General features: G+C 36.5%; 1 protein-coding gene across 8 annotated transcripts in view; it reads left to right on the top strand.

The window, feature by feature from the left end:
• rbfox1 (RNA binding fox-1 homolog 1) overlaps window positions 1–15,606 on the top strand; it is a 321,986-nt gene that overhangs the window by 291,170 nt on the left and 15,210 nt on the right. For all 8 annotated transcript variants that reach the window (XM_067414885.1, XM_067414877.1, XM_067414899.1 and 5 more), the window contains 2 exons: window positions 10,446–10,581; window positions 11,856–11,895. In XM_067414885.1, coding sequence (XP_067270986.1) covers window positions 10,446–10,581; window positions 11,856–11,895 — 176 coding nt within the window. The remainder of the gene's footprint in view (window positions 1–10,445; window positions 10,582–11,855; window positions 11,896–15,606) is intronic.

Raw genomic sequence — 15,606 nt, 5'->3', positions numbered from 1 at the left:
CCACATGCTATTAGGGTGCGAGTGTTTTGTTCTTTCCAGCGCTTGCTGTTTCTTTTCTCTTTTTTTAGATCTCTGTCTTCTTAATTATAATTAAAGCATCGTTAATGTGCCTGAATTGTGCCGGCAACGGAAAACGCCTTGAATCCTTTTGTTTGCCTAAAGACTGAAAATAGGTATTGGCACATTGCTGCTTAGATTGCAGATGAAAAGACTGCGCAGAGCGATTGAGCGTGCTGCAGAGTTTGAATTGATTAGTAAGCTTGAAAGTTAGCTATATAAACAAATATCCTAACGGACCGAGTGGAAAAGGAGCATCTTTGATTCATGCGAGGTTCGTTTCTCGCCACTCGAAGCAGCTCTCACCTGCGGCAGACTGTTGATTTAAGATAGCTTTGATGTTCATTAACAGTTCTCCGGCTGAGGGGAATGAAAGCTTTGGCGGAAGGCTGAGGGATGACCAACGTGCCAGACCCCACTTGTCTGCCGGACTGATCTCTGATTAAGTGTTACGCCTGACGGAGATTGAGCGGATGTTTCAAAATTAGACTTTCAGCAATTTACGCCCAAAGATTATGCAAATGCAGACCACCTCTGACCACAGGAAATTTGCTGCTCTTCGTCAAAGACGCACACATATACACTATCTTTTTTTCTCTATTGCATGCTTTTTGTTAGGGAATGAGTTCACACATGAACAAGGTTGAAAAGATGCAGCTCTAGCAATTATTTTTTTAGAAGCCATATACTGTATGCCGTATATAACGCATGCAGTTTTTTATTGAACAAAGATCGCTGGGGATACATATATCACAGAAGAATACGTAAGACAAGAAAGGAAACTCGCAATAAAGTACATTATCAAACAGAAAACAGAAAGTCTGAAGAAAAAGCAATTCATAACATCTAAAGCAATAGAAATTAAACACAATAAATGAATAGAAATAAATAACATGAAACTTTAAAAAAGTAATCTTCAGGAAATCAGGAGGCCCTTATACCCTTAAAATGAAACCATTTTTTTTTTAAATAACAGATAGGTTTTAGCAGCTTTCTTGTTAAATGATGGACAAAGAGAGTCATAAAATAACTTTAAATCAACACGGAAAAGCATAAATACTTGGGCTTAGACTTAGTGACTTTACATTAATGGAGATGAAATTGGCCACAGAGATTTAGCAGATTTAACCTTTCGTCCATCTCTTTTGACCCTGAGTCCTAAATCAAAAACACTACATTCATTATTTAAAAAAATTAAAGTTTGCTATAAGCAGAAAAAACAAACATATAATGGCCTTTCTTCAACTGTGAGAACTTTTAGGGGGAAAAAACGACTAACAGACACTTGAGTTTGAGTTTGCACACATGCATAACGAGAGTTGTTCTTTTTTTTATGAACCAGCAATGTCCTTTGTCATTACATGTGTGATGGAAATAGCCTTGTAAAAAAAAATTGGAATAACATGGAATAAAACTCCATGTTAAGGTTAATTTTTTATTTTGCATTTTGTCTTTTCTAAACATTTTTTTTTTTTAAATTTAATACACACAATTAAATAATATTTTTGCATTTACATTTTTGCATTTGGATAAATGTATTTTCAAGTGGTGTTTGTTTGTAGTGCAATGAAATATAAAAATTAGGGCCGGGACTTTAACGCGTTAATTAATTATGCAAAAAAATAAATAACATAATTTTAACCACACTTATTTTTGCACCACGGAACGTTTTTCAATGAATGAGTTTAGACGGACCGATTGTACTGGAACACCAACTAGCGCTCACAAGTCACGACAACAAAAAACCATAGAACATGAACGAAGAAGCTGATGAGCCCGCTTTGCTTGGCCCCGTGGATGGGAAATTTTGTTTTAAAAAAAGAAAGGATGGAAGCGGTGACAAGAGCATTGTTGTGTGCAAGCTATACAACAGGGAATTTGCGTATCACCGCAGCACATCGAGCCTCAAATATCACAAATATGCTTTTGCTACACTTAAAAATGAAATGAATTTTTGCTTCACCCAAAAATGAAATCGATGTCATTAATGACTCACCCTAATGTCGTTCCACACCCGTAAGACCTCCGTTTATCATCGGAACACAGTTTAAGATATTTTATATTTTATATCCCAGAGCATATATGCAGTCAATGCACGCTATACTGTCCATGTCCAGAAAGGGAATAAAAACATCATCAAAGTAGTCCATATGTGACATCAGTTAGTTCATTAGAATCTCTTGAAACATCCAAAATACATTTTGGTCCAAAAATAACAAAAACTATGACTTTATTCAGCATTGTCCTCTCTTTCTCCAAAAAGATTAAAACGGTTAATGAATCAGCGAATCGATCAATGATTCGGGTCGCCAATGTCCCTTGATTTCAGCAGATTGGCGGTTTGACACGATCTGAACTGCTGAAATTAAGTGACATTGGCGGCCCAAATCATTGATCGATTCACACCGTTTGAATCTTTTTGGAGGAACGCGGAAGAGAAGACAATACTGAATAAAATCAGCGTTTTTGTGATATTTGGACCGAAATGTATTTTCAATGCGTCAAGAGATTCTAACTAACTAACTGATGTCAAATATGGACTACTTTGATGATGTTTTTATTCCCTTTCTGGACATGGACAGTATAGCGTGCATTGACTGCATATATGCTCTGGGATTAAATATAAAATATCTTAAACTGTATTCTGATGATGAACGGAGGTCTTACGGGTGTGGAACGACATTAGGGTGAGTCATTAATGACATCAATTTCATTTTTGGGTAAACTAACCCTTTAATGGCAAACATTGCACTGGTCTGCTGGACTGAAATAAATAAACAATATTTTGTTGATTAAGCTTATGTATTCAGTCATTATTCAATGGTATACTAAAAATCCATGTGAAAAATTACATCTCATTGTTCTTAGGTCAAATATTTATATGCAATTAAAATGCGATTAATTTCGATTAATTAATTACAAAGCCTCTAATTAATTAGATACATTTTTAATCGAGTCCCGGCCCTAATAAAAATAATTTTGTGTGACTTAGTTGTCTGAATACTTTTGGGGGTTTCTGTTAGTACTGTAGAAATATCAACCACAAAACAAACAGAAACTTAAAGCATGTCTCAGACATAATCATTACTGCCACCATTGTCTCTTGGTAACAATACTCTCGCTTTAAAAGAAAGAAAAACTTAATTAGTGTCAGAATTGGTTTTGTTCGAAATTGCAGGCAAATGGGGCCAGATTTACTAACGGCCTGCACTAATGCAAACCCTCTTTTGGCTTAAAAATCTAATTTCAGGATTTACTAACGACACACTAACGGAAAATTAGAGCTGTAAAGGTTATTTTTGCGGCTGACCTTATTGCATATGCATTTAGGAGCAAAGCAGTTCTATATTGAACCTTTAGGGGTTCATTCATTATCATTTGTTTTGTCCTTTCCAGATTAAATATTTCATATTATTGACAAACATTTCACTGCATTATTCAGTGTATTCAAATGCATTTATGAATGCATGTGAATGATCACAAAATTCAAGATATGGGATTAGAAAATGTATATATTTATCTCATTTTATGTAGTTAATCCATATCACACGAGAGTTTCCATTCCAGTTTTTCTCCTCCAAAAATGATTAAAATGTGATATTAAGTTCCCTTCCTACAACAGTTTAATAAACAATCATTTACAAAATGTTGCAGAATAATGTACAGTATATATATATATATATATATATATATATATATATATATATATATATATATATATATATATATATATATATATATATATGAATAAATAATAGCCTAAATAACCTTTGTGACAAAAAGGGTTCTTTCTTGGCATTATAGAACCTTTTTAGCATAAAAGGTTCTTTGGAGTTGAGTAAAGAACCATATGGTTCTATATAGAACACCAATAAACCCTTTTTTCTAAGAGTGTACCATGTACAGCGCCCATTACCATAACTGAACTGCAGCTCCATCCAAAGGCTTCTTGAACTCAGAGATTGTACACACTGCAAAGACTGTAATGATGACATCGATTTCACTCCAATCCCCCAGCGCGAGTCCATATCGATGATGAAACATTGAAAGAAATAGTAACCTGAGCCTTGAGCAGGACGTTTCTCAGTGATGCTGCTCAGTTTGAGGTACATTATGGGATGTTTCAACTGTAATTCCTTACCATCAGCACTAACAAGAGTGCATCCATCAACAAGCGCGTGTGCGTGCGTGCGTGTGTGCGTGTGTGTGTGCGTGTGTGTGTGTGTGTGTGTTTCTAATTTACTGCGGTGCACATGTGGAAACTGTATCTAAGCATGTACGTTGGCTGAGCTAACATGAATGACTGATGGAACATTACATTTTGCTAAAAAAAATCTTGCTCCATCCTTTATCTTTACTCAAAGTAGTAAGAATTACAGACAATCTGCATTAATAAACTCAGTTTTAGGTAATACAGTAACGTGAGTTAGCCGGTTAGCCAGAGACCTGCAGAATATGAAACACAAAAACACCTTGTAGAGCACAGCATTTTCTCATCATAATGCTATCCAGTATGCCAGGGCTATTCAAATCTTACCCTGGAGGGCCAATGCACTGCAGAGTTTAGCTCCAACCCTAATCAAACACACCTGAACATGCTAATCAATGTCTTCAGGATCATTAGAAAATCACAGGTGGGTGTGTTTGATCAGGGTTGGAGCTAAACTCTGCAACGCATTGGCCCTCCAGGGAAAGATTTGAATAGCCCTGCAGTATGCTCTGTTGTGTTTGAGGTGGTTCAAGTTTTTCCTAGTGCCTGCTCACGCAATAAGTGGACAGGCAATATGCTAATCTTTCGTCTTGACGTCACAACGAAGCGGCTTGCGATTCGATTCGTTTTTTCGACTCAGAGTCGACTATATATACAGTGCACTTTCAGATTTAAAACTTGGCAGGATGTTTTCATTCACTTAGAGCTATGTTACACACTATATGAGGGGTCATTTTCAAAAATCCATAATAGAGGCACTTTAAGATCAACCTCTGAGACATACAAATTGAAGAAACATATTTATAAAAACCACAGACTATCACATTTCTCTACACATATGCACATTGATTTATTGATTTCAATATCTCATCATTTTTATCGTCATGTTTATTGGCAAAGAAATAATTACATACAAATTGGTAAGCTCATTTCCTTAAGTGAGAGGAAAGGAAGGGCGACTTCGGTGTCCAACATTCAGATTATTGAATTTTCTGGAGAAACAGACAGGCTGAGTGAGTTTGAACCATATGAACTGAAATGGAATATGTTCGGTCGTAATGATATAGAGGGTGATTTGTATTGACTGACAGTTTCGCAGCACTAATGTTTCAGTGTTTTAGTATGACATCACTGTCCTTGCTCTCTCTTTGATTGAGTCCTGACTGAACGAGAGGCGGCGGCCGCCTCCGGCACTTTCAACATTGCTGGGCTTTTTTGAACTCGCGAATACGGAATGATAAGTTTGAAAAGTGACGTGCAATTAACGGAGTGCGGGAAAAGAATTTGAGAATGTTCTAAAAGTCAGCAGCAAAATGGAATTAATTTGTGCAGATAGGCTATCATGGAAGACAACAAGAGGCTTTTAGAGGAAGGACGAAGCGGTTTAAAGAGGAATGAAAGTGCTTTGGTGGCCGCTTCTGTGTTGTACAGTGAACGTTTGAGATTGTATTGTGGGAAGAAACAATATGAAATGACCCTGACATGTGTACTGAGGTAATTAAATAAAATGCATATTCATTAAGACTTGAAACGCGTTTCAAAAGGCTGCTTACAGAGAGATTACATATATTTGGATTATAAAGCTATACCGGTTAGGGGGGTCTTATAGAGAGCACAGTGTATGTGAATAGGGACTGTCTTCTTACATTTTTGATTTATTTATTTATCTAAAAAAAAAATTATTTTTTATTTATCTATTTTATTTATTTAATAAAATATTATTTATTTTTGTCATGTTTTTGAAAGGAAAATAACTGTAATTAAATAGGGATGGGTCATAGTAAACTAAACATCCATCAATTCCCCCCTTTATTTAATTTTTATTTTATTTTAATGAATTTAATTTTTTTTTCTTTAATAATTTTAATGATAATAAATTTATTCAGAATTATTTATTTCATTTTCTGTGTAAGTTTTTGATAATTTCATACTTTTTTTTATATAATTGATATTAAAATTTTCATAATGTCTTATTTTGTTTGAATTTCATCCCTTGTTTTACTTCCATTTCATTATTATTTTCATAATTATTTATTTGATTTTTGTTATATTTTTAGCTTTTAAGCTTGCTTTAATTAGATTAAGTACTTGCTTTAATTAGATTAAACTAGACTGAAATTAATTGAAATTCATCCACATTAAAATATCACTATCACTCCTTTAACCATACACATTACAGTGGTTAATTTTCATAATATGGATTGTACACATACATTTTAATTTAAAAAAAGAGGAATAAATAGATGGATAGCAAGGGGATTTATTGTTGTTAGTAGTTTTCGACAAACATGAGTATTTTACCATATATCACCACAAGCTGCACAATAATCCATGCACATACACAACGCATTTTACATTATCTGAAAGCTGTGAGATTTCTCTAATCTCGGAGTGGGTCTTGTTTATTTATGCATTCATAAAAGAGTCTCTGCGGTGTGCTGCACTCTGTAAGGTCACAGAGTGAGATGCACAGGGCAACCGAACCTCCTGCAATGTTGCTGCCCACCCGTCAACCACCCCCAACGACCCCCCCAACACTTCCCACACAAAAGCCAATGAGAGAAATTATTGCGCTACAAAGCAGTTGTACACTTTTATGGCTTTGATGCGGAGGCTACCTCCCGTCGGCCAGAGCATCTGCTTCACTGTAATCGCTCTCAAAGCAATAAAACGGACTAGCTCTCCTGTGCATCCCCCTGGAGCTCAATGCTGCTGCACGCTCCCATTTCTCATTCAGCGGCACTTACTGTAGCAACCCCCCTCGCTCTCTCTCCGTTTTCATCTAGCCCTCCACCCTTCATCGTTCTAAATGAAAGTGCATAGTCTAAGTTGTTTATCCTGTAAATATTCAGGCTAAATACATCTCATATTTATTTTCCTCAGGACACATTCTACACATCAAAGTGAAGCTCTTGCAAATATGCGAACGTGTATGCAGCATATTTCAAAAATGGCTGTCAGATGGGCTGCCTGCAATGGAGGAAGGAATGCATATGACTAATGAATCTTCATTGCGTTTTTTTTATTTCTATTTTATAAATGCTGCATTAATGCTCCTTTGTAGCAATTTTAAAGGCATATATCGATCTATGAGTTATGTGCATGGTCTGATTTTAGTTGTTTAGCCTCCTAAAACCACAAATGTTTAAAGAGATTGATAACATGTACATTTAAACACACACACCCAAATATAATTGAATATATGCTTCTGATAATAATAAATAAAGTAACATTTATTTGTATCAGAATCATGCTAACATGAAAAATATAACGCACTTTAAGGATAGGAAGGTAATGGCTACCTTCATTTTCATAAATATAATAAATTGGAACATAAAATGTAGAGTTCATTTGGCTGCACTTCTCTCTTTTATATACTGAGACAGCTGTGGTGCATTGCGTGAAATCAAGACATATCCAAGGTGACAAAGAGTCAAATAGAACAATCCTTTTCACCTTTCCACATCACGCAAACCCCTTCCTAAAATCTTAATTTTTTATCATCTAAATGAAAGATTCAGTGCTTCTATTAGACATTTATATGATCCCCTTTTGAAAACCTGTAATGTTAAAGAATGAAACAGCTTTCACAAACCCCCTCTCTTTTTCTTCCTCACAACCATTTCAAATTAAGCCTCTTAAAAGTCATTTTCACCACCGACGCCCTATTAAACTTAATGATCATTTAACAACAATACAGAGCTTTCTGTTTTCACCCGGCCTCAGAGGTCTGCATGCCTCCCATAGTTTGCGTATTACTCATTGTTAAGAGTTTTTGGCTAATTGCAGGTGTTGTAGATGGAGGTAGGGCACCATTCCTCACAGCTTATATTAACTGAGACTCGTGGAATTATAGTTCATTTGGCAGTTTATTACATGGCTCTCTGGAATACTTGATTCTGATTGGTCAATTGTTGCATTCTGCAGTCAAATAATACATTATATAACTGTACAGTATTTGACCATCCCATAGCAACACTGTTCTAGTTTCATCCCTTGTATCATATCACCCTGCGGTACACTGATTAAAACAATTATATTCTGTGGTGAAGTAAATGCTACAGAAAAACAAAAGTAATGTCTCCCTGGATAAGTTAGTTAAGGCAAGAATTTTTTTATTTTTTTTTAAAGTTAGGGTTAGTACTATAAATATTAGTACTAGAAATTACTATATTAGTACTAGAAAGCTTAAATATCAGCTATAAAATTAAGTAAAAACCTACTCAACTCAACTTATACTGGTGTGGAATGAATAATTAATAATGTGGCATTTTTATTGTTAGGTTTATTATCTTGCTGTTTTGTGACATCTCGAGTTACTTAAAATGACACATTCATTCTCAAAAATTATCTAACAAATGTTACCTAAGTATTGAGTTCTCTGTGTTCGTGTGGGTACCACATTACTTATGATATGTTATCTCCACAGTATCTACTGTATTATTTACTTAGATTAGTATTATTCTAAGTAAAGCATACACTTTAAAAGCATAGCTCGATTCAGTGTTATATTGTTTGAGTAAAAGGCACTTGAAAAGTAGCAACTAAGTAGAAATGACTCAACAAAATTTATCTGGCCAAGTTACAGTTACTTTTTTCATTCATTTTACTTCATTTTATATGATGTTTACTTTAAAAAAGCAAAAGAAAAGTTCTTTTTTCAGAACATTTATTCTTTTTACATATTACAATAATTTCAGTACTTCAATACTTTGTCCATTTAGTTACTTATTTCATACATCAAGTAGCCTTGTAATCACCCTGATGGATTTATTTTGCAATAATGAAGGTTTAGTTCAGATGCTAACACCTGCGAAGAGATGACTCCAACTCCTGTGATGACTGCATGATTTGTATATACACTTCTGAAAAACATTACTTGGACACCGATCACTCTACATTGTAATGTAGACGCATTTGCTGTAAAGCCGCTTTGAAACAATATGTATTGTGGAAAGCACTATACAAATAAATGTGAATTTGTGCTAAAAATTCTCATTTAGTTTTACATGACTTTATTCTCCTCTCAGACTTTTTTGCTACTGCACCTTTAAGCCATCTATTTGTAAATTACCTCTTTATGAATGGTTAACCTTCACATACCAACACAGTTCCCACTGTCATTTATCAGGTTGGTTCATCAAGTTGCTGAATACCGACCAGGATTTAATGTACACATTGTGGGCGGCATGTTAATGTGCTCGTGATGGTGATGGCACAGTACTTCAAACACTTTTATTTCAAGACAGCATGAAAAGCCTGTTTTTACATTTACCTATTGATGGTTCCCAGTGTTATTTTAGTATTGTTTATATACTATTATAGTATTTAAAGTTCACTTGAAAATTCTGTCATGAATTACTCACCTCATGTCGTTCCAAACTCGTAAGACCTTTTTTTCATCTTCGGAAAAAACACAAATGAAGATATTTGTGATGAAATCTGTAGAGGTCTCTGACCCCTCCATAGACAGCTATTTAATTAACACTTTCAAGGTCCAGAAAGGTAGGAAAGACATTGATAAATACGTCCATGTGACTAATTTTATGAAACGATTAGAATACTCTTGGTGCGCAATTTCTTCACCTCTGTGTCAGACTCCTGCGCTGTTTGCGTAGTTAATACAGTCCGGTGCTTCTGAGTTATGTCAGAGCTCAATAAGAGGCTTACCATTGGCTGACGCTGTTAATGTGAGCACCATGATGCATGCGTGTGATGCTAACGCAGGAGCTGGCCAATGTAAACAGCGTAGGAGACTGACACAGATGAGAAGAAATGATGGAATAAAGTCGTTATTTTAGTTAGTTTTTTGCACACAAAAAGTATTTATCTCGCTTCATAAAATTACGGTTAAATTACCCCTGGAGTCACAGACTATTTTAATGTTGTTTTTACCACATTTCTGAGCCTTGAAAGTGTTAATTATATTGCTGTCTATGGAGGGATCAGAGAGCTCTCGGATTTGATCAAAAATATCTTCATTTGTGTTCCGAAGAGGAACGACGGTCTACATGGGGGTGAGTAATTAAGGACAAAAATTTATTTTGGGTTGAACTAACCCTTCACGTTTTTCAACAGCATTTTTTAAAAATGTGAGTTAATGATAAAAATACTGTTCCAAACCTGTATAAGTATCTTTCTTCTATGATGGTTCCTCATGTATATGTTTTCCCCACAGTGCCAGGCTTCCCATACCCAGCAGCTACGGCGGCAGCGGCGGCGTACAGAGGGGCACACTTAAGAGGAAGAGGGCGCACCGTCTACAATACCTTCCGGGCAGCTGCGCCTCCCCCACACATCCCAGCCTACGGAGGGTAAGTAGCAACACTCCCTTGTCACATACACACTCAAGTTCACCTTTAGTCCTCTTTTCTGACAACGCGCTCCCCCTTGTCACCGGGCTTCTGTAACATGCATGCATCTCTACCTCACCACACAGAACCAGTGCAGCATGTAGCCCGTGCATCCTGCAAGTAATGATGACACTGAACTGTCATGCTGTTCTGTCATGGTCGATGGCCTTAAGCGTTTCTTTTATATAATGTAACTTTGTGCAAATCCTGTCGAACAACTGAATGCAGAATAATTTGTGATCTCTGAGTAGTCAAATGATGATTCTGATTATTTTACTTCTGATTTCATGACATTGAAAAAGATGATAATGAAGGAGATCGTGTGGAGTTTAGAAACAGGGGCTACAGACTAAATTCCACTTCCTGCTGTCTTGACAAACTGGAAGATTCACAAAAGAAAGAAGTGAATACATGCCATTTAAACTGGTACATAAATATAATTAGATCCAAAGGAAACATCAGTGGATTCAAGGCAGCAAAAGAAGTTTAGTCTTTGGTTATGCTATGTCATGACACTAAAACATAAATTCTATTAGATTTCTAGGAATTATCAGCATTTTAGAGCTTCAAATGTGGCTCATTTTATTGCATTTATGTAATTTGGTTGCACCTTATTTTATAGTATGTGCACTCACAGTGTACTTACCTAAGAAAGCATTGGTTAATATAAGGTAACTACATAGGTTGAGGTTAGGTAGGTTCAGGACTAGTACCTAATTATTACCCTGTTAGTGTAATAACTATAATATGTACATGGGGGACAAGATTCAAAGATCACAATTCACATGCAGATGTTACATTGACATTATTGTTACCTTCAGTTACATTTTGAATGTCAGTGACAGTCAATAAGAACAATTCATAACCAGAATATCTTATTAATAACAATAACATATTATTTATTAAATACTTTTTGTCTTTTTCTGCTATTTATATTTGTATAATATTCTTTTTAATTTTGCTAATGACTAAAATGTGATGTAAATTTCAGCTCTCTGTGGCCCCTAAACATACAAAGTCTGTACTCCACAGTCTCCTTCCAAAATGCTTCAGAAGTACTGAGCGCCTTTGAAAACCCTTTGTCACTCTTATTAAGTGTGTGTGTATTTCTTACTCTGTTCCACTAACCCTGGCTAGAGGTGGGGTTGGTATTGCTTGCATGAGAACATGCACTAATATTGATGTGTTTTGTTTGGTGTTTGTCTGTGTGTGCGTGTGTGTTTGCATCTTTCCAGTGTTGTTTACCAGGATGGATTTTATGGTGCAGATATTTATGTAAGTATTCGCATGCCGTCCTTGAATGTCCATGTACATGCCCCCACCCCCCACCCCATTCATCCCTCCGACTGCAAACTTACTCTGATTCATTGTTTTTATTGTTAGCATTTTTAAAATTCAACCTTCAGTAACTGTGTCAAGAGACTTTTACACACAAATATAAAAAAAATACTTCCACAGCCAGCCGCAGCACATGAGTATCAGTGATAGAGGAACTTTTTGAGTATATTTTCAGTTGGGGTGAGACTTTGAGCTGACCTGAGATTGAGTATTAGATGCTGGGATTGTACATATATAAAAATTGTAAAATTGTAGGTTTTTAATCTGTTTTGAGATTAGCAGAAGCATCTGGAGTTGAGGTGGGGTAACTAGCAGGGACCGAAAGCTTGTTCTCCTCAAAGCCATGTCTCATTGAACCTGACACAGCCTGATGTATCTCCCCCAATTCGCCCTCCTCTGGGACAAAGCAAATTGTACTGGGTACAAATGTGTGTGGAAATGACGGGACGACTGCTGTAACACTTCCTCTGTTCGCTTGTCATTAGCGCAGTGCCACAGTGGCTGGGATTGATTGTTCCGCTGCGATAAGATCATCTAATATTCATTAGAAACTATCCAAGAACTGTATTTGTTTATTACCAATCTTAATTTTGCTGAGTGCTCTGCTAAATGTACTGAATGTTGGATAAGGTCTGGAAAATGAAGCTACTCTAGCATAGAACAGACATCCTTAAGATGAGCAAGTTAAAGAAATACTGAACACGATCCACATGCAGGGGTGCAATAAGGCAGGAAGATATACCAAATATAAACCACTAAGAGTGTGTAATATCTCTCGATTTAATTTGTAATATAAAGTGTTTCACATTGTACTGTACTTCTGTACTACACTGTACTTTTTTTAATTTTTTTTATTAAGGTTGCCTTTTTGAGAATCAACACCCTTTATTCAAATATTATTCAAATATTTTGTAAGCATATTGGGTAATTGTGTTTTATTTGTGATGATGCAGTGAAACAAATTTAGCTATTTTCATGATTTATCAAGAAAATGTATGCGGTTCAGATACAATAATATTTTGAGTTGCTATTGATTAAACATTTTTCCTTCATTGTATCAACTCAAAAAATAATATTTAAATGAACTCAAAATTTGAAGGCAACCGGGTTACTTACTTTTTTAAGGTAAACCAACAATATTTTTTTACAGTGTCTTCTGTCTATAGAAGATCCTGAAATGCCCACAGCCACTGTAATAAATAAATACATTTGCAACATCAGTAATGATTGGAAACCTTTCAATGTTGCTTTTAATTAAAATAAGTAAATAATAATAAAAAATGACTTACAAACGAGCTATGAACATTTGAGCTGTTTTTTTAAACTGCCGTTTAAACTGACATAGCTACAACAATCTGTCACACCACACTGAAGATCATCAAACGTTATTTCGTGAGGAAATAATACAATTGATTGAAAGCTAAGACGAAAATATTAATCAAATATATAGATAAGCAAAAATAACTTTATAGTAACATTATAGTTGCCTTTCTCCCCAAAAAGCTTGTGAAATTAAATGATAGAGCTTGTCACATAATAAGAATAATTTATGAATGATTAAATCACTCACTCATGAAGACTCTTGGTCTTTTCACGAATCGATCAATTGAATGAATGATTCAGTGAATCAATCACTCATTCATATAGACAGTCACTTGCCACCACCTACTGGTGTGTTCGTATAACTGCAGAAAGAGTCACTGAGACATTCCCACCATTAATGCATAGTGTGATACAAACACTGAAACGTCCCAGCGCTTAAAGACTGTTATATTCAATCCAGTCCGATATGGGAACTGGAACTAACTGTTTCATAATGTTATATAAAGCACTAGAAAAAATTTATTGCACCCCTTATTCTGTTTTATTTCCCACTTGTTGGCTCAACCCATCCAAGTGGTCATAGCAGGCAAACACACACACTAGTAAAAGTCATCAATAACCATGATAAGCTCAGTATGTCCACATGCTCTTCAGACAGATACGAGCAGTCAGGAGTCAGTGGAGCCCTATCTATTCCTCTCTCTCTTTGCGAGTCATAATGATAAATTGTGTCTGCTCTCCAGATGCGCATCTCTGCGTAAAAATCCTGACCACTGCTCTCACTGCACCTGCACACCCTGTCAGTTTCCCCGAGGTTAGTTGACCAAGCCTAATGGAGCTTCAGAGACATGTAGATGCCTACGGCCCCCGTCTGTCAGAGATGACAGCCCTGGTGACTAAGGGGCCGCGTTCGGCCGTCCTGCTCCGCAGCTCATCGCGCCGGCTTTAAATACAGCCCAGATGCATCACAGCCATGTGTCAGGCTCTGCGTTGTGCGAGTAGATGAAATGGTTTGTTAAGGGGCCGGCCGATCAGTGGGAGTGTCGAATTACCTGGTGAGTCATTATGGAAGGAGTTAGAGGACGGAGGTGAGCTGCGAGGAAGTGGGAGGGTGAGGAACATAAAGAAAGTTGTGAGAAGTAACTGCTGTTATGTATGTGTGAGTGCAGGGAAAGGGAAGCTGGTAATTACTGCAGCCTGAAGGCTGGTGTGGAGAACAGCAGGGTCAGGAGACCAGTAAGCCCTGGAGAAACAGAGAAAGAGCAGAGGTGTACAGATGGACTTATCAGTTAGTGTTTTCTGTGGACTGCTAATGGGGAATGGTGAAGGAAGTTGTGCCTCCTCAACAAAAAACAAAAAAGAAAGAAAGAAATATCAACAGTACAAAAATATCAGCAAATATTAGGAAATGTTAAATTTCATTAAACAACATCACACATGCAAGAGTTCTGTACTGAATGCTTAGTAAAACAGCACAATTTCAAGGTAGATATTAGATTATATAGTGAGATTATATAGAGCAACTTCCATGTCAGACTAAGGACCCTAATCATACATCCGGCGAATGCGATGCCAGGCCTCAAGCACATGTTTTTTGGTAGTTTCAGCCTAAAACAGTTCTCATTTTCATGTCCAGCGCCACGTTGTTTAAATAGCAAATGCACTACCGCCCATCTGTTAGCCCATGGTCTGAAAAGGTTGGTGTGTTCAGGGGCATTGTTAGCGCATTGCTATTTTGAGGCAACTGAAATATATTTGTTAATAATATGCGCCTATAGGCGGGTGCACAATCCATGTACACTCTGCTTATTACACTCACAGGGATGGGCAGTGACACACAAATATAAAAACAGAGGATTCCTCTGTGGAGAAGCGTTCAGTCTCACAAATTCTGCTATCTAAATAGCTAATCCGCCATAGAGCAAGCACAACTGGCTTTTAAAGGGAATGAGAGATGAGTTTCTGATTGGTTGATTGCACGTTACACCCAAAACACAACCATTGCTCGTTAAGAGACTAGGTACAACCGTTTTGGACCACACCTTTTGTCCTGGCGTGCTCACCGTTCAAACTAGCAAAAGTGGATTCAGACACGCCCTAAGTACACTCGCGCCATGCGCTTCAGACCACACGCTCAGATGGTTATATAAATAGGGCCCTGAATGTTTGTCAGATTTTTGGTTAGCTAAGCAACATCGGCTGACCAATCAAATTAGAGTAGATATACCCAGCCATTGATACTTAAGCAGGTTCAAATGGATACTGAATTTCTTTGAAATGAATGTGTAGGTGTTGCACTATTAAAAAAAAAAATATATATATATA

The sequence above is a fragment of the Pseudorasbora parva genome, chromosome 2 (assembly GCF_024679245.1).
Source record: "Pseudorasbora parva isolate DD20220531a chromosome 2, ASM2467924v1, whole genome shotgun sequence".
NCBI classification, from domain to species: Eukaryota; Metazoa; Chordata; class Actinopteri; order Cypriniformes; family Gobionidae; genus Pseudorasbora; species Pseudorasbora parva.
Note: the sequence above shows the minus strand (reverse complement) of the source record. Positions and strands in the feature narration are given on the sequence as shown.